The 23,663-nt window shown below is 38.0% G+C and overlaps 1 protein-coding gene across 3 annotated transcripts in view; it reads right to left on the minus strand.

Annotated features, from left to right (window-relative positions):
- LOC129247654 (uncharacterized) overlaps positions 1-23,663 on the minus strand; it is a 91,818-nt gene that overhangs the window by 6,821 nt on the left and 61,334 nt on the right. For 2 of the 3 annotated variants that reach the window (XM_054886876.1, XM_054886877.1), the window contains exons 2-3: positions 5,155-5,826; positions 4,877-5,071 (exon numbers count right to left, since the gene is read on the minus strand). In XM_054886876.1, coding sequence (XP_054742851.1) covers positions 4,877-5,071; positions 5,155-5,475 — 516 coding nt within the window. In that variant the 5' untranslated portion in view covers positions 5,476-5,826. Of the gene's footprint in view, positions 1-4,876; positions 5,072-5,154; positions 5,827-13,111; positions 13,315-23,663 lie in introns of those variants that run through there. The other variant, XM_054886878.1, reaches the window with a different exon arrangement.

Genomic DNA, 23,663 nt, shown 5'->3' on the forward strand with positions numbered 1-23,663 from the left:
TTCTTGATTTCTTATATTTATTTGCACTTTCTTATTTAATTTTTATTTTATATTAGTTTACATTATTTTATTTGATTTACATTTATTTTCATGGTTTTACTTCATTTCTGCTTATTTTATTTTAGTTTTCTTTCTGTTCTTTAATATTATTTGGTTTCATTTCATTTATTGTTTTGCATTATTTAAATTAATTTAATTTAATTTTCTTTTATTTCTTTAAATTTTCACTAATTTTATGGTAATTTATGTTTCTTTGCTTTAATATTTAATATAGTTTAAATATGTTTAATTTAACTTTAATTTACTTAATTCTTTTATTTATTTTATTTTTTATTATTTTAATTTACATTTTTGATTTAATTTTCTTTATTTTTCTATTTGATTTCTATTTATTTTATTTTTTTTTTGCTTTATTGTTTAATTAAAATTTTTTTTCTTGGTTTTATTTTTTCATGGTGTTATTTAATTTCTTTTATTATTTTATTTTACTTTACTTTGTTTGGTTTTATTTGGCTTCATTTTATTTAATTACTAGCTTATACCCGTGGGTTTCACCCCACATTTCTATCAAAAAGTTAGCCTTGTGCCATTGCATAAACGTGGAGGATCCAAATTACGCAGCATAATTATCATGGCCCCCTTATTAAGCATCAGTCGATATGCAGTATGAAAAATCCCATTTGTATAAGAGGTGTCACGTCCCATTTCTAGCTATCACCAGTTTTCATGCAGGGGTTAGGTATTAACCTTATATAATCTCCTACCAAATTTCAGTTGTCTAGCCCAAATACTTCCGGAGATATGGACAATGAAAAATTGCATTTATATGGGAGGTGCCAAGCCCCCTTTTTCGTTTTTCTTGGTTTTCTTGGAGGTGTTAGGGATTAGCCTCATATAACCCCTTCCCAAATTTCATTGGTCTAGCCTAAATACTTCCAGAGATATGGACTATAAAAAATTCCAGTTGTATGGGAGGTGCCACGCCCCCTTTTTCATTATACGCAGTTTTTCTGGATGTGGTAAGGATTAATGTCATATAACCCCTTACCAAATTTCAGAAGTCTAACGTAAATACTTCCAGAAATATGGACTGTTAAAAATTCCATTTGTATGGGGGGTGCCACGCCCCCTATATATATCAAAATATTTTTTAGCCCATGACCATCTCGGTAAGGTATCCAGTTCGTGTTCCAAATTTGGTTACGATCGGTTTATGCGTTTACGACGCAAGTCGATCCATAGATACATACATAATTTGAATTTTATATATATAGATTTTGTATTATTTTAATTAATTTTATTTAATTTTCTTTTTTTCATTCTTTTTTATTTATTTTTATTTATTTTGCTTTGCTTCAATATTTAATTTAATTTAAAGTTATTTTAGTAATTCGTTTCGTATTATTTAATTCTTATTTATTTTGTTTTATTTTACTTTAGATTCCATCTTTATTTAATTCAAAGTAATTTTTATAAATAAGTTTTGTATTTACTCACTTCTATTTTATTAATATACATTTTCTTTAATTTTATTTTATATTATTTTTATAATATTTATTTTATATTATATTAATTTATTTATTTTTTATTTTATTTTATTTCATTTTACTTTAATTTATTTTATTTTCTTTTCTTTTATTTTATTTTATTTTATTTTATTTTATTTTATTTTATTTTATTTTATTTTATTTTATTTTATTTTATTTTATTTTATTTTATTTTATTTTATTTTTTTTTTTTTGAGCTTAATCCATTGCCGGAGATTACACATCCCGGATAAAATTTTCAAGGGATTGTGCTCTGGTGGAGCGTAGTCCAAGTTCTACGCCCATGCGATTACTATTGCTTAAATATTTAAAAATCTACGAACTATTGCACATGTGTCCAGTATGGTCGACTTCTGCATGTCTTCTAAAAGGTGCTGGCAGTCATACTTCTTCAAATTTTTGATTAAATGCTTAGGCACTAATCCAGTGGACGATATAATTATTGGTATTATATTAACTTCCCTCGCTTTGTACATCCGTTTCAGTTCTATGGCCAAAAGTGCATACTTCGATATTTTAGGGGAGTATGTGCTTTGGATGTTGCGATTAAGGGGCACCGCTATATCGATTACTTCGATTGCTTTATTTGTCTTGTCGAACAAGATAATGTCAGGTTTGTTGGCAGCTGCTGTTTGATGTGTAGATATAAATCTGTCCCAGTACAGTTTAAAATTAGCATTTTCCAATATTGCCTTTGGTTCATATTTAAAATACAAGAGTTCTTCTTGTAAGAGACCGTGTTTTATCGCAAGTTGTTGGTGGAGGATCTTTGCTATAATATATTGCTATGTCTCATGACATATTTACGGGGGGCAAGTACGCTACATCCAGCAATTACATGGTCGATTGTTTCACCGTAAATGCCGCACCTTCGGCACCTATCTTCTATTGCCTCGCCATGTATTGACCTTCGGAAATTTCTTGTTGGAATAATTCGGTCCTGGATAGCGATTGCGAAACCTTTTGTTTCAGAAAATAATTTTCTTCTTTTTAACCACAAATTGGATGATTGTGCGTCTATCCATGCCATTTCGAGATCATGGGGATGGGCACCATGTATTATTTTTGCATTCCATGCTGCGATCATCAAGCTGAGCGGGGTAAAGCCATTATCTGCCATAGCGATAGTTTTAAATAGATGGGACTCGCTGCTTAGAAAATACGTACGTAGCTTCAAAGTTTGCGAAAAGTGTAGACGCGCGATATTCTTTCCACAGCGCTTTGAGGGTAATGGCTTTGGAACTTAGTAAAAGTGGTCCGTATCAGCGTTTCAATCCGAAGGATATCTGTCTGAGACCATTTTATTACTCCAAACGAGTAAGTCAAAAGAGGTACGGCCCAGGTATTAATTGCTTTGCATTTATTTCCACTATTCAAACTCGTTTTTAATACAGCTTTCAGCCGTGCCTCAAATTTGTTAATGAAGTTTTGTTTCACTAGCGTGTGGATTCCTTTAAGTTGCACAAATCCTAATATAAATAGATTTATTTTATTTTACTTTACTTTACTTTTTTTTTATTTCATTTTATTTTTCTTCATTTTCTGTAATTATTTTTGCATTATTTTAACTAAATTTATTTAATTTTTTTTTTAGTTATTTAAATTTATTTTCCTTTGCTTCAATATTTAATTTAAATTTGTTTTGTAGTTCGCTTCGTATTATTTAATTTTTATTTATTTTTTTTTTATTTTCCTTTTTTTTTAATTGATTAAATTTTATTTCATTTCATTTTGCATCATTTTATTGTATTATATTTCAATTTTGTTTTATTTGATTTGATTTCAATTTTTTCCCTTTATATTATTTCATTTTTACTCATTTAATTTATTATTCTGCATTATTTTAATTTAATTTTATTTCATTTGATTTTTATTTATTTTACTTTGCTTTATTATTTTGTTTAACTCAAATTTATTTGAATTAATTTTTTTTGCATTATTTTACTTTATTTTAGTTTTGTCTTTTGCCTTTAATTACATTTTCTTTTATTTAATTTAATTTAATTTAATTTTAATTTACTTTCTCTTTTCCTTCCGCATTATTTTATTTTATTTTTTTTTTATCTTTTAATTGAATTTTATTTCATTTTGTTTATTTTTTTCTTTTCATTTCATTTTTATTCATTTTATTTAAATTTTGTTTTTTTTTCTTATAATCTTAATTTATCTTTGTTTTATTTCATTTTTATTTATTTAGATTTTGTTTTTTTTTCATACAATCTTAATTTATCTTTGTTCTATTTATTTCGCCTTATTATTTAGTTTTACCTAAGTTAATTTTAATAAATCTTTTTTCTTTGAATTATTTTACTTTGTTTAAGTTTTTTTATTTACTTTAATTTCGTTTTCTTTCGCATTATATTATTTTATTTGATTTTGTTTTTATTTATTATATTTAATTGCATTTTATTTTCCTTAGTTTTATTTTATTTTTCTAAATAATATTGTTCATTTTCATTTCATTTTAATTTTACTTTAAATTATTTAATTTAATTTGAATTTATTTCATCTAAGAGAAATTTTTTTGTATCCTTTTATTTTGTATAAATTTTTAGTTAATTTTTTAATTTTTTTTTGTATGCTTTTATTTTATATAAATTTTGTTTTCTTTTTAGTTAATTTTCTAATTTTTTTTTTGTATGCTTTTATTTTATATAAATTTTGCTTTCTTTTCAGTTAACTTTTTTGTTTTTTGTATTCTTTTATTTTGTATAAATTTAGTTTTCTTTTTAGGTAATTTTTTAATTTTTTTTGTATGCTTTTATTTTGTATAAATTTAGTTTTATTTTTAGTTAATTTTTTAATTTATTTTGTATAACTTTATTTTTATTTTTAGTTAATTTTCTAATTTTTTTTTTTGTATGCTTTTATTTTATATAAATTTTGTTTTCTTTTCAGTTAGTTTTTTTGTTTTTTGTATTCGTTTATTTTGTATAAATTTAGTTTTCTTTTTAATTAATTTTTTAATTTTTTTTGTATGCATTTATTTTGTATAAATTTAGTTTTCTTTTCAGTTAATTTTTTAAATTTTTTTTTGTAGTCTTTTATTTTTTATAAATTTAGTTTTTTTGCAGCTAATTTTTTTAATTCTTTTTTGCATTCTTTTATTTTATACAAATTTTGTTTTCTTTTCAGTTAGTTTTTTAATTTTTTTTATTTAAATTATTTATTTTAATAAACATTTATTTTATTTCCTTTGAATAATTTAGTTTTATTTTATTTGTATTTCGCTTTATTTTTTTAATTGAATTGAATTTATACTTTTATTACTTGAGTTATTTGAATCCATTTTTTATTTTATCTTTTATTTGATAAATTCATTTGCTTACAACTTTAGTCCAATTGAAGGGGAACATGAGTGCTATATGTGAAATGTCTAGAAATAACATTAGACAGGTGATTAGTAAGGAGAAGATCGCACAGAAGACCATTAATCTCAAGCGTCCGATGAGTGGCAGTAAAAAGAGGCCTACTTGTACTGTGCCGGCGGAACATTCGCAGGCCAGACAAGCGGCTGACGATAACTAAAAGAAATCAATAAAAGAAAAAAACAATTATTGATATAATTAAATATAAGTTTACGTATTTAGCTTCGTCGCATGCTAACCACCAAAAGAATTCGCACAATCCCTGTAGGCGTTTTCAAGTGTTGCGGATCACAGTGTAGGGCGACACCCCATGGCAGTGGCGTTTGGCCGCTGCGCTGTTTATAATTGGCGTGCGAGTCCCACGACGTGCACGTGCCCAGCGGCGATTCTAAGGATAGTGACAGCTCACCGGCTCTGCTGCCAGCTATTTCAAAATCCTGTTCATCGTCCAGCTGACAGCAGACCGGTTCTAATTCGCGTATTTCGTCCAGTAGGAGTTCTATCTCGTCCGTCCCATATAAATCAGATACAGACGGTATATAACGTTGGGTTTGTTGCATTTCCCGTTGCGGGGGTTGTCCCACATCACCGGATCTTGTGCGAAATTATGATGATTTTAAAAATACCCAAAAACCACACTCCAGACGCCAATTTGAAGTTTACGATAGCAATTTGTTGGCGAAAAAGATTACTTTGGAATCGATGCTTCAGGAATAGCTGAATAGAGCTGTACAATAAACAACCAGCAGTTCAATATGTAGTTACGATAGTAAGTAGTAAGTATGCAGACGACGGATGGGAGATATCGTGTTAACGCTGCTGCAAATATTTATGTGAAATCCGATTCGTGTTGGAGGGTTGTAGCCAATTTTAAAGGTTTTACACTTTTCGGGCGATCTTCACTGTAAAATCTGTAAACAAATCAAAAAATTCGAGTTAATAATTTATAACTTTTATATAAAGCTTTATTTTCATCCGAAATGGACAACAGAAAATGAGAACAATGTAAACAACAACACGAATATAAACTCACAGAACAAAAAATTTTCGACAGCATTGAGACAGTGACAGATTAAACATTGAGATTGAAGCCCGCCCCGGGTTGTAACACTAAATGATGATGATGATTGAGACATTTTAGATACAGTTACTCCAAATTGTGTTTCCAAATGAATTTTGAACCATTATAATTTACAGAACATACGAATTCGCAACTTTCGAACACATTGCGGATTTAGTTTTTTATGCTCCTAAAAAATTCAAAAATAATTAAAATAATGTAATTACATTAAATAATTTTTTTTTTCCTTTTTTTTTACTTTTGACTGTTTTATACATATATATAATATATATAATTGGCGCGTACACCCTTTTTGGGTGTTTGGCCGAGCTCCTCCTCCTACTTGTGGTGTGCGTCTGGATGTTTTTCCACAAATGGAGGGACCTACAGTTTTAAGCCGACTCCGAACGGCAGATATTTTTATGAGGAGCTTTTTCATGGCAGAAATACACTGGGAGGTTTGCCATTGCGTGCCGAGGGGCGATCGCTATTAGAAAATGTTTTTCTTAATTTTGGTGTTTCACGGAGATTCGAACCTACGTTCTCTCTGTGAATTCCGAATGGTAGTCACGCACCAACCCATTCGGCTACGGCGGCCGTCTCTCTTATACACAGATAGAAATTTTCGAAGCTCAGTCGACCTCCTTGTGTTTGTGGTATGTTGATGTAATGAGAGTAGAAAATACAATAAAAAAATAATCTATGAAAAATTATCTTGACATCGGTGAATATCAATTATAAAATGACTCGGATAGTAAAAATATTGGGTTGGCAACTACAAGTAATTGCGGATTTCACTCATAGATGGCTTCAGTTGAATTTTTAGGTTTGCAGACGTAGTACAAATGTGAAACACATTTTGATATTTGATAGTTGGATAGTTCAGCTGTGAATCAGTAAAAAAAGTGTTCTGATCGGTTGCGCAGTTTTCGTTTGGCGTTCATTGAAAAAAGGGAAAATCAAAAGGAACATTTTCGTCATATTTTGCCTTTTTATTTCCGCAAAGGGAAAACCGCATCGCAAGCTCATAAAAAGTTTTGTGCTGTTTATGGTTACGAAGCCCTAAAAGAACGGCAGTGTCAAAATTGGTTTGCCAAATTTCGTTCTGGTGATTTTTCACTCAAAGACGAAAAGCGCTTTGGTCGTCCAGTTGAAGTTGATGACGCCCTAATCAAAGCAATACTCGCTTCGGATCGTCACAGTACAACACGGCAGATTGCAGAGAGGCTTCATGTATCACACACATGCTTTGAAAATCACTTAAAACAACTTTGGCTATGTTCAAAAACTCGATACATGGGTTACTCACAAACTGAAAGAAACGCATTTAACGCAACGCATTAACAGCTGCGATTTGCTAAAGACACGTAATGGAAATGATCCAGTTTTAAAACGACTGATAACTGGCGATAAAAAATGGGTTGTTTACAACAATATCAGGCAGAAAAGATCGTGGAGCAGGCCCGGTAAACTAACTCAAACAACATCCAATGCTGATATTCATCAAAAGAAGGTTTTGTTATCAGTTTGGTGAGATTACCAAGGAATTGACTACTTTGAACTCCTACCACCCAACCGAAAGATCGATTCTGATATCTACATTGAACTACTAACGAAGTTGAAGAAAAGTGGCTCGAATTAACAAATCGAAACGATGCCGGTGGAGAATCGGGTGCCTGTCGTTAGCTTCGGTAGGAAGTATGATGTTTTGATCCCAGATAGAGATCAATGGTTAAGTCCAGAGAACCTATTAACGGGATGTCAGCACACTTTCTTCACCGACGGATCCAAAACCAGTGATGGAAGCGGATCTGGATGGTACTTAGATGAAGACACTAAGTACTCCTATGCCATAGGACAGATGGCCACGGTATTCCTTACGGAAGTCTATGCCATCTTGAATGTGGCGTACTGGCTAATTGAGAAAAAGTGGCGGGGCAACAGTATTGGAATTTGTATTGACAGTCAAGGCCTTGCTAACCCATGTTGCTCTTCGAAGTTAGTCGGTGCATGTAAGACAAAACTAAACAGTGTTGCAAAACACAACAAAGTTAGTTTTATTTGGGTGCCTGGATATTACCCTATTACAGGGAACGAGTTAGCTGATAAACTGGCTTATGAAGGCTCTGCAAGTATGCCACTAGGCCCTGAACCCTTTCTAGGTGTCAATTCTGCATCGATTCAACTATGGAGTGACGACTTCATGAGGTCTACCCACAGAGGTCGTTGGTCTGAGTTGAACTCGTGCAGAGTAGCCAAGTAGCTTTGTGAAAGAACGAAACAGGAAAACAGCGACATTTCTCCTAAAACTCAGCAGGGAGGACCTGAGAGTACTGGTGGGTGTAATCACAGGGCACAATGTCTGTGGTCAGCATATGACTACCATGGGGGTCGTGGACAGCCCGATATGCCTATCCTGTCTCGAGAATGACGACACTGCAGAGCATTTTCTCTGTAGCTCTCCTGCATTTTCCAGAATCAGACTTAGGATATTGGGTAGCGATACACTGAGTATGGACAGAGTTAATACTCTTCCTCTTCCGGACTCTTAAAATTCATCAATGCATCCAAGAGATTTGTGGAAGACTGACCTCAAACTAATTTATCCGTTTTTACCATCCACCTTTTATCTTTCCTATCTCTATTCTTTCTACTGATATCTATCCGGGTGTGTACAATGGTCCACTGACTCAAGCACTTGACTTGTCCAACCCCCACAAATCTAATCTAATCTAGTATTGTATTCCATCTTGACAATGCAAGGCCACACACATTTTTGGCCACTCGGAAAAAATTATTGGAGCTTGATTGGGTTGTTTTGCCACGTCATATAGTCCTGACCTTGCACCATCTGATTACTTTTTGTTTCGATCTTTACAAAACTCCTTGAATGGTAAAAATTTCAATAAGGAAGATGATGTCAAATCGTAGCTGATTCAGTTGTTTGCTAAGAAAACCAGAAGTTTTATGAATGTGGGATTGTGATGCTGCCTGAAAGATGGCAAAAGGTCATCATTGATCAAATAGGCAATACATTACAAATAAAGTTATTTAGTTCTATGAATAAATTGTCTTACCGCAATTACTTAGTTGCCAACCCAATAGATTCCAAAATGTTATTAAGTGAAATTAAACAAGGAATTTTGATTAACAGCATCGCCTCTATTTTCAGTCATACCGCAGTAAGGCTTCATGAGAGTATTGTAACTTCAACTATACGAAAGAGCGAATTGCAATAGAGCGCTCACACTTAAGTGAGGCCTACCAAAAAGTCAAAGTGGTGTTAATTAACGATAAGTAAAAGACTGTCATGCTATGCGAGCAGTCTTTAATAAAAAAATCAAAGTACTTGGACTGTCTTTTTGAAACACGCGAAATCTCATTGGTATCAAGCTCGTGAAAAATATGCTTGAAGGCATCGCCATTAAAGAGCCAATGCATCATGGGTGTGATGCGGTAAGAAAATTATTGCCGAAATCAAATTTGCTGTATATCGTTTTTTGAACTTAATACTGGTACTACTGAGAAAATTGCATGACGGTAGAAAAAGAAGTAGAGTCATACTATTATTACATTTGTCAGGGAGGGAGAGAGAGAGTCTGATGTTGCAGAAGATATTTTGGAAAGTTTAGCTCCACATCTTTTAGACAAAAGCTCAATTGCTAATTGGTCCTAACAACCACGTCACAGGCCACTATTTCCTTGGTCGACATGCTCAAAGATTGAACGTACCTCATTTCAACTATTGCAGAAGCTGCAAGAATGAAGAGGAAGAAGATTCCGTTAGGAACCTTCTCTATTACTGTACCGCGCGGCATGCCACTAGGTTAGGTTAGGTTGAAGCGGTTGTCCTGTGGGACACACTCAGACTCATAGCCCATTGTGATGCCGCGTGGGGAATTTGTCCCTATCTCTCCTAAAACCAGTGTGTGCTTTTCAAAAATTTTAAGATATCTCTGATTTCTGTAGAACTGAGATTTTCCAACTCATTAAAAAATGTTCTACCCAGAATAGTAAACCTGCGTCTGGATAGAGCAGGACAGTGACACAGTAGGTGGGAGATTGTCTTTTCCTCGTCCTCATCTAGACAACTTCTACAGAAGTCCTGTGTTTGCACACCCATCCTTTAGGCGTATCTACCTATTAGGCAGTGCCCCGTTATGACTGAGATCAGTGTGCTAAGGCTGTGTTTATTTTGGCTTAGCAGAGATTCTGTGCGTTTAGCATTTAGAGTCGGCCACAGTTGAGGGGCGATTTTGCAGGTGGCTTCATTACGCCATCTTTCGTTTGCTTTCTTTACAATTTCTTCAAGGATGAGTAGCTTACATGTTTGGGGTAACCCTATGTCATTAACTATGTACTCATCAGACAATTTAGTGCCGAGTCTCGCTAGTTCATCGGCTCAACAGTTACCCTCAATGTTGCGATGGCCAGGATCCCATGTTACCTTTAGGAGAAATGACTCAGCCATTTCGTTAAGAGATATGCGGCATTTGATGGCTACCTTGGAGGTTGTCGACTGTTTTGTGAGAGATTTTATCGCCGCTTGGCTATCAGTGAAAATGTAGATATCATTTCCGGATATCGCATCACACTGCCACTAGGTTTATATACTTTGGCTCATCGTTTCTAAATGATACTGATGGCCTTAGTGTTAGCCAAATCAATGGGCTTGCACTTACAATATTTTAACTCGAACTTCATTATGCAAGCTCAAGAGTATTTGTGCCCATATCAAAGTTTAGTTCCTTTGAAGTGCAGTAAGTAGCAGAAAACTTTATCTACTTGGAATACAACCCTTAAGGTTCATGATACGACTTCTATAGCCTCGCATGAGGCCTAAATCCAACCTCAACCTTCCCGTGGTATCGAATATTTCAACAGATGAGGAAATGGCTCCGAGTTTGCAGCGGTACAATTCAATTTCTACCTGATGTTTGAAGGAAATGTCGACATCAACTTTATTGGTCACTTGGTAGGATCGGATCGCTATTCAAGGTAGCAGACCTACCACCGATCTAAGTGAGTACGGCGAAATCACCCAAGTTCACCGAAAGAAAATCGACTCGACTATAAGGAGTAGAAAGAAAACTAGAACCGGCACGGATTCGGATTCGACTGCAATGGAAGCCTCATTATAAGCTACCAATTATCTCCCGCTTGACGATAAGAACATCTGGTCACAAAGTGTTGACGAAAGAGAAGGGTTGAGCAATCTTGGGCAATGTAAAGGGTGATCAGATTGTAGGTACTTTTTAAATAGGTTTTTTTTAATAAATCACGAGTGACTACTGTCGAACTAAATACGCGCTAATGATAAATGAATTTTTGAAGCCCGTGATGTCTACAACATTTGGTTCCAACAAGACAATGGATTTACTGCGTCGTTTGCTGTCGTTTCGGTGAACAATTTGTCTCTCTTCCCGGACCAGTGGATTGGCCAACAAGATCGTATGATATCACGCCTTTGGACTTTTATTTGTAAGGGATTTGTAAAGTCTAAATGCTTCGTGGACAAAGCAGTTTCGATTGAGGCATTGGACACCTTTTAACAGTTGTTGTTGTTGTAACAATTCACTATGCCCTGTCAGTGCAGTGGAGTCATCGTCTAACTCAACTAACGGTATACCCAGCAAACGTGCTGATTCGTCAGGTTGGGCCCAGAGAGAGAGAGGGGTGCTAAGTGAGAAGGTTTGAGCGAGGTGGTTAGTGCCGTGCGGTGTACCTTCATATGCCGGGCATATGTATATTGAGTACGTCGGGGTCGATTCTGGATGGGGAGGAGTGTAGCCTGCTACAATATTCAGACAGTGAATGAGCCAAAGTTACGCGGCACTCGCGAAGCAGCTAAAGTTCTTCGTTTGCAATGCGTGGTGATTGTACTCTGAAAACATCATTTAGTGGTCGGGAGTTTAGGAAAGTAGTGAGTCTTCCGATGAATGTCGTTGAACGTCTGTCTATTAACTGTCCGGTTCAGTAGTTGCACTTGTGTTTGGTCCTGGGTCTCGTCGGTGTAGTCGAAGAGGTATATCTTGACTCAGGCTCTAGCAAATGTTTGCGGAAATGATTCCTGTGTTAGCACTCTAGCAAAAATTGTTTTCTGAGCATTTTACTCAGCTCCTTGATCAGGACGCATCCCATAGCTGTCTTGATAGCAGTATTTTGACAGGTTTTGAGCTTTAGTCACTGCGAATCACTAGTACCAGGCGACCAGGTCAGCTGATTGCTTTAAATGTCGCCAGCAAAATTTCTTTGTCTTTAACCCAAATGTTGCCGGCTAGCGATTCGAGAACCTTGTTGCGGTTTTGGACCTTAGAGGTAATTGCGGTTGTGTGAGCTAAAAAGAAGAGCGAACTCTAGAAGATGGCACCCAAAATGTTGGCGTTGTTAACGGTTGATATTGGTGTGTCATCGGCTTTCATCTTTAGCTGCAATTTGAACTCCTTCATGCAGGTAGTAAAGAGGGTCGCCGTGGATTTAGTGGGTGAAAGCTGGAGATTTCTTATAGTAAAAAAGCGATTAAGGCTGGCGGAAAAACGTTCACTTTGGACTTTTTCTTTTCACTTTTCACTTCTGGACATTCCGATGGCAGACGGTTTTACGTACCGGAATGACTCTGGTTTCCTCAACCGGGGAAACTAGCCCTATCTAGTGCGCTATACCTTTTTACCTGTATTTTGGAATATGAAGCTGGTACGGCATCTAGCAGAAAACGTGCTGAATTTTCGGCTTCACCTAATATTCTACTTCCACTGTGGTGATCGAGCTTGGAAGCTCTGAAAAACACTCGTGCCTGCGACGCCCAGCGTATTTCACTTCTGGAAAAATCCATTGCTTAGAATTCTCATTGCTTAGTCCGATTTCACTTATGCGTAAATGAGTAAAATATTCACAAAAATGCGTAATGCTCGAGAAACTTCTACTAAATCGAAATTCACACAAACTTTGTTTTTATTTGTATGGATTTGCAATTACTTAGAAAATGTTTTTGTGTTCGTCTCACTTGTCGCATAAAACTTTTTACAATCCAAAATGTGAATTTGAGCCGTTCACTCGTTGTGTTCCCTTAACAATTTTCATAAAACAGAAAAAAAAATAGCTTTGGCATTATTAAAAATGCTATTAAGAATATTTACCGCAACACGTTTTTTCTAAAACTTCCACTCCGTCGAAGTGCTACTCTGCTGCCTTTCAATAGTTATTTTGTTTGCACGCAAATCGAGTTCATAAATAACGAACGAATGTGCCAAGTAAGGCAGACCAGACACTCCGAGCCAAGTCAACCATAAACAGGCCAAGTCAACTAAGTGCAACTTCTGCACATTACCGTTATAGTGTATTGTACGTGTGACTTGTGCGACAACAACAATGATTATGCAACGGTGCAACAATATGACTGCATATTATACCCGAGGTACCGCCGTCGTGCACACTGAACACTGAACAACTGCCTAACCGACGAACTGTCGGGCTGCAGGGCTGGCGGGCTAAGCTGAATGGGGTGTGCCTCAAGGAGTTGCATATTAAAGGACCTACAAAAAAAATCTTGGCTTTTATGCACTTCAATTGACAAATTTAGTCAGACGATGAGCCGGATGCAAAAGCGACGACAATCGTCTAATGGCAAGGGAACACCGGAGCCGGGGTGAATCAGATGGTGAATGGTGAATGCGGGGTTTGACCGGAAATCAGAGGGTTAGCACTAAAGCACTAAAGCAGTTTATATGCAGATGAGCATAATTGATTTCATATTGAATGCACCCAACACGACCATACAAGCGAAATGGATATTATCTATGGTATGTGTATATGTGTGTATGTGTGTTTGCATATATTTGTTTGTACTTTACAAAAGTTTGCATTAGTGTGCGATTCTATGTAAACGTGTGGTTTTATAATGCTTTCAATTGACCCTATGCGAAATCGATATAATGCGAGAAAAACACGTGGAAGTCCCATATTTGGCAAGCTGTAATTTTAAAATCTTTAGACTTGGGTTTAATATTGGGTATGGGAATAAGTTTCCGCCCTCGTAAAAGAGGTGTCGCTGCTGATACTATTTTTGCGTTCCCTGGTAGTGGTAATTTGAAGGTGTATATATGAGGTCTCGATCGCAGTAGTTGACATTCGTTTGAAGCGTAAAGATCCTTTTTTAACTGACATTTGCGGGAAGTCATGCTTCATTATTACCTTTTAAAGAAAAGTACAGCCGAAACGTGTCCTATATTGATCAATATTTACGGTAATCACGCTGGTTTCTACGCTTCCAAAGTGGCAATTTCGACGTGAGGGATAAAGATCGCGAAGGGGCACCGAAAAAATTCGAAGATACTACTACAACAAGATGAAGATAAAAACGCATGTCGAACCCTTGATGATAGGTCTAAAGAGTTGGCTGTTGACAGATCAACCGTCGGTAAACGTATTAGCACGATGGGAATGGTCCAGAAAGCAGGTAACTGGGTGCCACATCAATTGAAGGAGAGGGATGTCAAGGGACGTTTGGTGACATTTGAGACGCTTCTTGAACGGCAGATGAGGTGCTTCTTTTCTGCATCGCATTGTCACTAGCGATGAAAAATGGATCTATTTTGCTAACCCTAAGCGTCGAAAATGTTGGAGCTTGCCAGGTGAACCACGTCCATCGACAGCGAAAAAAAATATTCGTGCTTGAAAGGCGTACATCTGGTGGAATCAGAAGGGTGTCATCTATTATGAACTCGTTAAACCATCTTAAACCATCACTGACGATCGTTACCAACTGCGGCCAATGCGTTTGAATCGAGCTCTCACAGCAAAGTAGCCCGAATGGGACGGTAGACATGACAAACTGATTTTGCTGCATGACAACACCAGGCCACACTGAATTAGAGGAACTGAATTGGGAAATCTTGCCCCACGCGCCGTATTCCCCAGGCCTTCGCCCCACACCTTCGGATTACCATCTGTTCCAAACAATGCAGTCAGCCCTTATTGGAGAGCGGTTCACTTCTTACGAGAACATCGCAAACTGACTCAATGAATGGATCAAGTCAAAAGAATTCGAATTTTTCATCACGCTGCCTGAAAGATGGAGTAAAGTTGTAGCTTCCAGTGACACATACTTCACATAATATCATCTATTAATTAATTGTTTAAATAATTCGTAGCTTTGGCTAAGAAAGTACGGAAACTTATTTCCATACCCAATATTAAAATAAATCCTATATTACTTTCTTCTCTACCGAACAATTTTTTTTTTTGCTTATCCCACAAACAGAGCTGACACAGAGTAGATGGCTAATAGTTTTGGCTCTTTTTATTGTTCCCTCTATAAAAATTATTGCGTGTGACCCCTGGTTGGTTTATGCGTCTCCTACTTAGCGTGAATAGCTCTGGAGATCTTCTTTTGTTGCACTGAGCGACATACGTTTAGCCACGTTGCAATTGTTTCTTTCAGATAGAAATCTCCGAAAGAACTAAGTGGCTTGCATAACATCTTAGAAGTTTTTAACACCATCACACAGAGCCTACAAGTCTTCATCAACAAATGCCTCCACACCATCTGCAGAATATTCCAGCCAAACACCATCAGTAACGACGCTCTGTGAAGATTAACGAAAGAAGAACCCAACCTTGGGCAAATCAAACGCAGAAAGTGGCGATGGATAGGTCACACATTGAGAAAACCACCAGATAGCATCACGAGAATGGCACTGGACTGGAACCCGCAAGGGAGCAGAGGTCGCGGTCCACCAAAAACACTTGGAGAAGGTCGATGTAGCGCGAACTAGCAGATGCCGACATCTCATGGGACGGTGCAAAAACAAGAGCACAGAACCGTGTACGATGGAAGAGTCTTGTCGGGGCCTTAAGCTCCCGAGAGGACTGAAAAAAGGGGAAAAAATAACTCTTTGATTGAAGCGGTTGTTTACTATGTTACATACTCAGGCTCATAGCCCATTGTAATGCTGTGTGGAGAACTTGTCCTTATCTCTCCTAAAATGAGTGCACAGTTTTCAATTCAATTCCAATTTAGTAAAAAAAATTGTACCTAAAATGATGAATCTACGTCTACAAGATTGGTACAAGATTGTCGCTTCCTCATTTAGAGAACTTCTGCAGAAGTCATGTGTTTGCATGATCATCCTCTGGCCGTGTCTGCCTTAATAGGCAGTGCTCCGTTATAATGGAAATTAGAGTGAAAACCCTATGCTTATTTTGGCGTAGCACAGATCCTGTGCGTTTAGTATCGAGAGTCGGTCAAAATTGTTCAGCGATTCTAGAAGTGGTTTCATTACGCGATATTTCGTTCGCTGCTCTTACAATTTTCTCAAAGAGAAGTAGCTACGAGTCTGTAAGGATATGCTTATATCATTGTCTGTGTACTCATCAGTCCTCTTGGTGCCAAGTCTCGCTAGTTCATCGGCCCTTCAGTTACCCTCAATGTCACAATGGTCAGGAATCCATTTTACGTTTAGGTGAAATAACTCAGCCATCTCGTTAAGAGATGTGCGGCATTTTATGGCTACCTGGAGTTTGTCGGTTGCCTTGCGAGAGATTTTATCGCCACCTGGCTATCAATGAAAAAGAAGATATCATCTGCAGGTGACGCATCACATTGTAGCAGTGTCACGGCATGCCATCATCAGCCGAAAACTAAAGGAGATCCGCAGATGTTCTAAATCTAAGCTTTTCAAGTATGCGAACCTCTTACAGGCCAGTGAAAATTATGTGGAAGTATGATTTCTTACAAACTCGATTGCCTTCTCTTTAACTGATATGTTATTTTTGTTACTGGATCTATACCAGATGATAAACGAAGTGCCGACAAGTTTAGGAGGCTGTTCAGTTTCATTGTCGAAAGTTTCTTGTTTTGCGACTAGTTCGGTTAGAAAAGCCCCATAAAGCTCAGGTAAACGGAATATTATTGCTATTCCTAGAGGATTTCGTCTCCGCCAACTTAGTTTTTTTAGCTTGGAAGCATTCAAGGGGAATCATATGGAGCTATTGGGTTTCAGAGTTTTTAGCTCTTATAGCATTAGAGAAGGATGTTTGAAATAGTCTTCATTGAAGTAGTAAACGTTGTTCGCTGATGCAAACTATTGCCATTCTCTGTACCTTTTGTAGCATGAGAGTGGTTCTTCCACTTCCATCCCTTTCACATACCGTATTGACCTGATATGGCCACTTCGGCAAAAAGGAAGTGCTTCAGTGCCGCCGCTAACGTCATTCTGCACTTACTTTCCGTTGATCTTCAAGTTCAATCCATTGCCCATCAGAGTGTTATTAGATTGAAGGAGGTTCGCCTCTGGAGGCAATCTCCCGTAGGACATGGTAGCATTTTTGTACGGAGCGTCTGCGCGGACATAGGTATCTCTGTTTTCATCGACTGATCCAAGATGGAATTTGGCGTTGGAGCGAAGGTTTTCTCTGGGTGAGCCAAAAATGTAAGTCTCCTTTAAACTGCCGAAAACTAGTAGTTTTTTTTCAAGCAAAGGTTTTCGCGACCAAGCAGGCATGCAAGATGCTTAGAAATCGCTGTTGGGAGGAAGACATGCATTTCTTTTCCCTGTCGTCGCCAAGTTGCAGCTCTCTTTTGATCAACTCCTGCAAGAAACATTTCTCATATCTGGGCTCCAGGGCATAGGAACATAAAAGGAAATCAAATTGCCGATAAGCTTGCCAGGAAAGGGTCGACAGAACTGGTTTCAATTAACCCTGCACAATTCCTTTCTGCAAAAAGCGCACAGATAGAGTTTTATCTAACCGTCTGCTATCTCAAAAACACTTTGTCCTCAGTATGACAGAAGCAGGATGTTTAAAGTGCTAGGTATCCCCTGTCATTCATTTTACAAATTAATAGCGGTGGTCACCGGTCAGTGGGCGAACGCAAAGCTTGGACTTCTGTACAACTTCCAATGCAGAAACTGTGGGGGCCCTGCAGAGACAGTATCTTTCTTTGCAAAAATCCGAGTCTGGTGGCAAGGCGTTTGAGGTTCCTGAGTGTGTCTTTCGAGGATAGCCTTAGGCAGCTCTCCAGCCTAGAATCCGTTTCTCCTCTCCACTACATCAACTGCATTGGATGGCTGTAGATCGTTTTTCTTCCTTTAAGTTGTGAATTTTTTCGCAGGTAGTGGTCTAGCTCAGCACACAGGTGCTACTTGCAGTGTAGCCATGGTACGCTTGCCATCTAATTTACTTTCTACCTACCTACAGGGTTTGATTGAAAAGTAATGAGCCTTCCCGCGCGGAGGGTCTGCCAAGCGATCAACCGAATCGGCTGGTGGAGGAAAATGATGGTTGGACCTTCCCCTTCCACTAGAAACCGGTCCCAGTTCGCTGGCAACAGCGGTGCAGTCAACATCGCTCCGCGCGTGAAAGCTGTTTTTAAAGTGTGTTAGGATTTTTCAGTGGCGAAAATGCAGCTGATCATCTTTTTCGACTCTCGAGGCATCGTCCACAAGGAGTTTGTACCTCCAGGAAGCACTGTAAACGCGGCATTTCACAAAGAAGTGCTCCTTCGGTTAAAAAACCGCGTCGCCCGGGTTCGGCCCGATCTCGTCAACAATTGGACACTTCATCACGACAATGCGCCGGCGCACATCGCCTTCCTCTGCACCTCTGCATTGGCCAAGATGGGGGTTCCGGTGCTTCTCCACCCCACCTACAACCCAGACCTGTCCCCTCCGGACTTCTTCTTGTTCCCGCGCCTGAGAAGAAAGCTGAAGGGAAGGCGTTTCGACTCCATCGAGTCGATCCAAAAACTGTGAGAGCCGAATTGAACGCGATTTCGGCGGATGAGTTTAAAAAATGTTTCCTGCAGTGGAAGGACCACTACCAGCGGTGTTTTGACGCTCAAGGGTCCTATTTTGAAGAATATTAGTTGTATAAGCCAAAAGGTTTAATAAAACTGTTTAAAAAAAATAAGGCTCATTACTTTTCAATCAAACCCTGTATTTAAGGCTTGAGTTAGAGCAGCTTGTCAGCTCTTTGCCGCCATACTTAAAAGCTCAGTAGACAGACCACGGGTTTCAATGACTTATTTACACTTAAGCCTCAATATTGCTATGCACACTTCATCAATAGTACGTCGATTCCATCGTTTCCAACTGGGGTTTCAGATTCTTCCTCATCTCCATTTATTTTCGACTTAAAAGGATAGACAAGTCATTCCTCCATAATTGTAATAATTCTGAAGTAGTGATTGTTAAATGAAGTTTTTTTATTGTTACTTAAATTACTTAAATCATATCCGTACAAGTGTGTATGCGTTTCCTACAGGCCCGGCTCGCATTCGCATTCAAGTTCCTCCTACAAATTTGTATAAATATTCGGTTATATGTATGTAAATAGCGATAGGACATTTCTGCATCGATGCACCAATACAAATATGCATGCACACACGCGCGAACATCTGTACGTAAGCATATGTTGGGTGTGTGCGCGCCTAATAGCATGCAAAGCAAATAACACTTTCAAGAGTCTATTGTGTGCGATATTGGCGTAGGCAATTCATGTTTTATGGAGGAAACGCGCACAAGCAACAAAAACAAAATCATGTATTGGGGAAAAATATCGCAGCAGCAGCAATAAGAAGTACACAACTATAGGTTTGTTGTACCTACTTTGATGTCGTTGCAATTTTATTGTTTTCCCCCAACGCGAACTGTGAAGTGTTCACCACCACCACCACCACCACTTGATGATGAATGTGAGCGATCGTGTGTATGCGGAAGTGTAAACGAGTGACAAATAATGCAACACAATGCATACGCAAACAATAGCAACAATAAGCAAAAGCAGCAACGCTAAAAAAATTATTCGATACGAGCATATTCGAGCGATAGAGCACGTAACGGCGGGTGGTGGAGAGCAAGACGTGCCACAAGTGCATGATCCAAGTATTTAGCAAGTGATTTTAAGGAGTTTTAATATTTTCTACGATGACTTTGAGAAGGAAATCACTTAATGAAGTGCTTTCCATTTAATATGCAACACTCATAGGCGTGCAGTGCTTGCTAAAAATAGAAATAAAATCGGTGAGAAACAACTCTTGCTTACTTAAGTGAAATAGGCCGCATCAGCAAAAGCGTACGCTTAGTAGCCAGCTACTCAATGATGTGCAGCATTACTTGCTTTTTGAAGGAAACAATGCAAGTTGCTGCAAGATGAACAATGGGCAGCTTCAGTTTGACGGCATGCACACACACATGCACATACATGTATTTGAGCCTTTATATATAAACGTATGCAAGGTGCACACAGCTAATCTCTGAAATAAATAAATTTATCTTGTATGCACAGCCACTCAGTACGACAGCCGAGCAGACAAGCAGAGAAGCGGACAGACTGACAGTTACACCGATAGCGCGTTGCTAACACTCCGGCAAATACAAATCTCAAGCGGGCAATGTCGAATGAAGACATAACGGTAAGCTCTACTGCTGCAGTTGTTGCAGTGCTGCCCCAAATTTAGTTCAAACAAAAATGTTGTAAAATTAAAACCAAAAAAAAAAAAACAAATATCTAAAGAAAGCTCATTCCGTCATTTGCTGCTGTGCTACAAGTAAGTCTGCCATTCTATTTCATTTGTATAGTTGCAGTTGTCTTGTGCTTTGTCGTCCTCTGCTGCCTTCTCCGATCACTTTGCTTAGTTGGGTGATGACTGTTTCTGGGTTGTTATTGTTGCCGGCGCTGCAAGTGGAGCAAGGACACGCGCGCCAACTTTTCGGAGTTGTTGCATATTTGCAAATAAGAGCCATACCGCACATATACAGAGATGCCTTTGCACATCTTTCACTGGCATAACGGGTGTGTTTTTTAGACTTATAAAACTATTGTAGGGGCATTTTTGGAACCAGCTGTTCAAGCAAACATTCGCGTGTATGTTGTTTATGTTTCTGTTTAGTAGAAATTTTCCAATGGTCGAATTGTGTTCAGTGATGGGACTAACTTCTGGCTCACTGACTATGAATGAAAAAAAGTGGTCGCATTTGGAACGATTTGTTTTTTTTTTCAAAACTTGTTTTTTATTATTAGTATTTTCATTGCAAGTAGTACAACATTACATATATATACTAACGAGCAATTTTTGTGGAGTTTTGTTACAACAAATAATTTTAGTTAATCCTCAGCAAAATACAATTCACGATTTGTTTTTTTTTTCAAAACTGAAATGGGTCAATAGTTTCTTCTTCTTATTTGGCGCGATAACAGCTTACGCGATTTTGGCCGAGTTTAACAAAGCGCGCCAGTCGTTTCTTTCTTGTGCTAATCGGCGCAAATTGGACACACCGAGTGAAGTCAAGCCCTTCTCCACCTGATTTGTCCAACGCCGAGGAGACATTCCTTTTCCTCTGCTACCACCTGCTGGTACTGCATCGAATACTTTCAAAGCCGGAACGTTTGCATCCATTCGGACGACATGACCCAGCCAACGTAGCCGCTGGATCTTTATTCGCTGCGCTATGTCTATGTGGTCGTAAAGCTCATACAGCTCATCGTTCCATCGCCTGCGATATTCGCTGTTGCCAACGTGCAAGAGTTCAAAAATCTTCCGCACAATCTTTCTCTCAAATCGGATACTCTCATCGTCCAACCTTCTGTGTCATCCGTTAGGATGGGCATGATGAGAGCCCTGTAGAGTGTTAGTTTTGTTCATCGAGAGAGAACTTTACTACTCATTTGCCTACTTAGTCCAACGTGAGACGTAGAATCTCTCTTGCCAACAAGTGCTACTTTGGGTCAATAGTTTAGGTTAGGTTATGGTGGTAGTCGCTATGTACGACCATCTGACTTAGACCTTACAGGTCCATTGTGATACCACTGTGCGGCACGGGAGCCTCATATTTTTATTTTTTCTAGAAAACATTTTAAGGCTTTTATGAAGCGCAGAATTGGTCCAATCCCCACGCTAGACAGTTCCGTTAGAGAATTGAAAAAAAACCTACAATATTTAGAGAACATCTTCTTTATCACAGCATTAAATGCTGTTCTTCAAAAATTTTATTTGAGAAATACAATTCGTTTGGTTATACAAGGTGAAGTCCCAAATAAACAAGACTGAGCTAAAATAGAAGCTATAGGAGGTTTGTTCTGATAACTTCGAGTTTATTTATTCAAAATAGTCCCCTCTGGCCTCGATATACTGTTTTGCGCGATCTAAAAGCTTTTCGAAAGAGTGTTTCAGGCCATTGAACGTTTTACTTTCATGGCCAAATGTAATTTTACGAATAGGTAGAAGTCACAGGGAGCCATATCAGGCGAACACGGTGAGTGATTGATGGTTAAAATTCGATTTCTAGTCAAAAAATCAGTCACAGGAGTGGATCGATAAGATGGTGCATTATCATGCAATAAGCGCCAGCTTCCTCCTTCGCGGTATTCAGGGCGAATTCGACGAATGGGGAAAGGAGGTAAAGTATGGATTAATAATAATACTGATGAAATTCATCGTTCCCACGACGGACGGTTCTACCCTCCTTGCGGATCCTCTGAGGTTGCCGGAGCGACACGGATTTATATGCGGCCAGGAACTGTCCCTCCAACAGTATACCCCGTACATGAATGGGGAATATTTATGCAACTAAAACAACACCTGATGACATTTTTCAGGTGTGTAATAGCAAATGCTACTATATCCACAGGTGTAGCAAAAAAGGGAGAACCAAGATGTCTGAACATCAGCACAGCGAGAGCAGAATAGCTGAGGAAAGCATGCTGAGATAATTTCTCCTCCAGTTGGCTACTGTGGGAAGTATTGCAGAAGGGAAATGCGCAATGTTCGGAAGAGACACCCACCAAGCTCGAAAGCAGCGGCTTTGTATCATAGAAGTTCTGTGGTCGTATGAGTTCCCTCAAGGAAATGTCACTGCAGGAAAATGCAGTTTCATTGCCAAAAGTTCGACGCATCTAAAGCCACCCCTTACATTTATGCATATGTATTAGTAAAAGTATGCAAATATAAAATAAAACTAACTTTGTTGCATCTAAAGCATACGAGAACAGATGAATAATTTACGTATTTTCATACCGTATGGAGGTAATTTATGGGCACACATACACACATACACACATATGTACATATGTGAGCAATTACCTACAAAGTGGGGTCTATAATAAATGTGATTTTTTTGTAATATCCAAGTAACAAAGAAAGAAATAAGTTCAGGCGAAATGCCACCAGACACCCTCGTTTCTATTTACAAACCAATTAGGACAGTTAATTTTCACAGGCTCCCCTTGAGGTGAATTTTTCGCCGGTCAAATCATTCACCATAGACAAAAGTAGGTGGTAACAACTTGGTGCTGGGCACGCCTAATAACCTCCCAATTCAGTTCCCGGCGCTTTTAGCGAGTCACTATCGATGTGTATGACCTATTGTTGTCTTGATAGAACATAATTTCTGGCCTATTGGGCAACGCTGACGACTTCTGGATGATTGTTTTCTGCAGACGGTTTATTTGTATTGCTAATACAGAACCCAATTAAGACTTTGGGCGTCGCAAATTTTAGCTGTTGTCATAGCAACACACCAAAATTTGTGCAAAGGTGAGAATTCGCCTATTGCTGCGTGGATCGCTCAACTGGACGAAAAAATCGTGAGTGCAGTGCGTGACTCAACAAGGGACTCAGTTGAGCGCATACTGCTACTGATAGAAGAGCTTACGGCTGAGCTTGCAAGCCTAAAGTAAAGCGAAAAATCT

The sequence above is a fragment of the Anastrepha obliqua genome, chromosome 5 (assembly GCF_027943255.1).
Source record: "Anastrepha obliqua isolate idAnaObli1 chromosome 5, idAnaObli1_1.0, whole genome shotgun sequence".
Lineage (NCBI taxonomy): Eukaryota > Metazoa > Arthropoda > Insecta > Diptera > Tephritidae > Anastrepha > Anastrepha obliqua.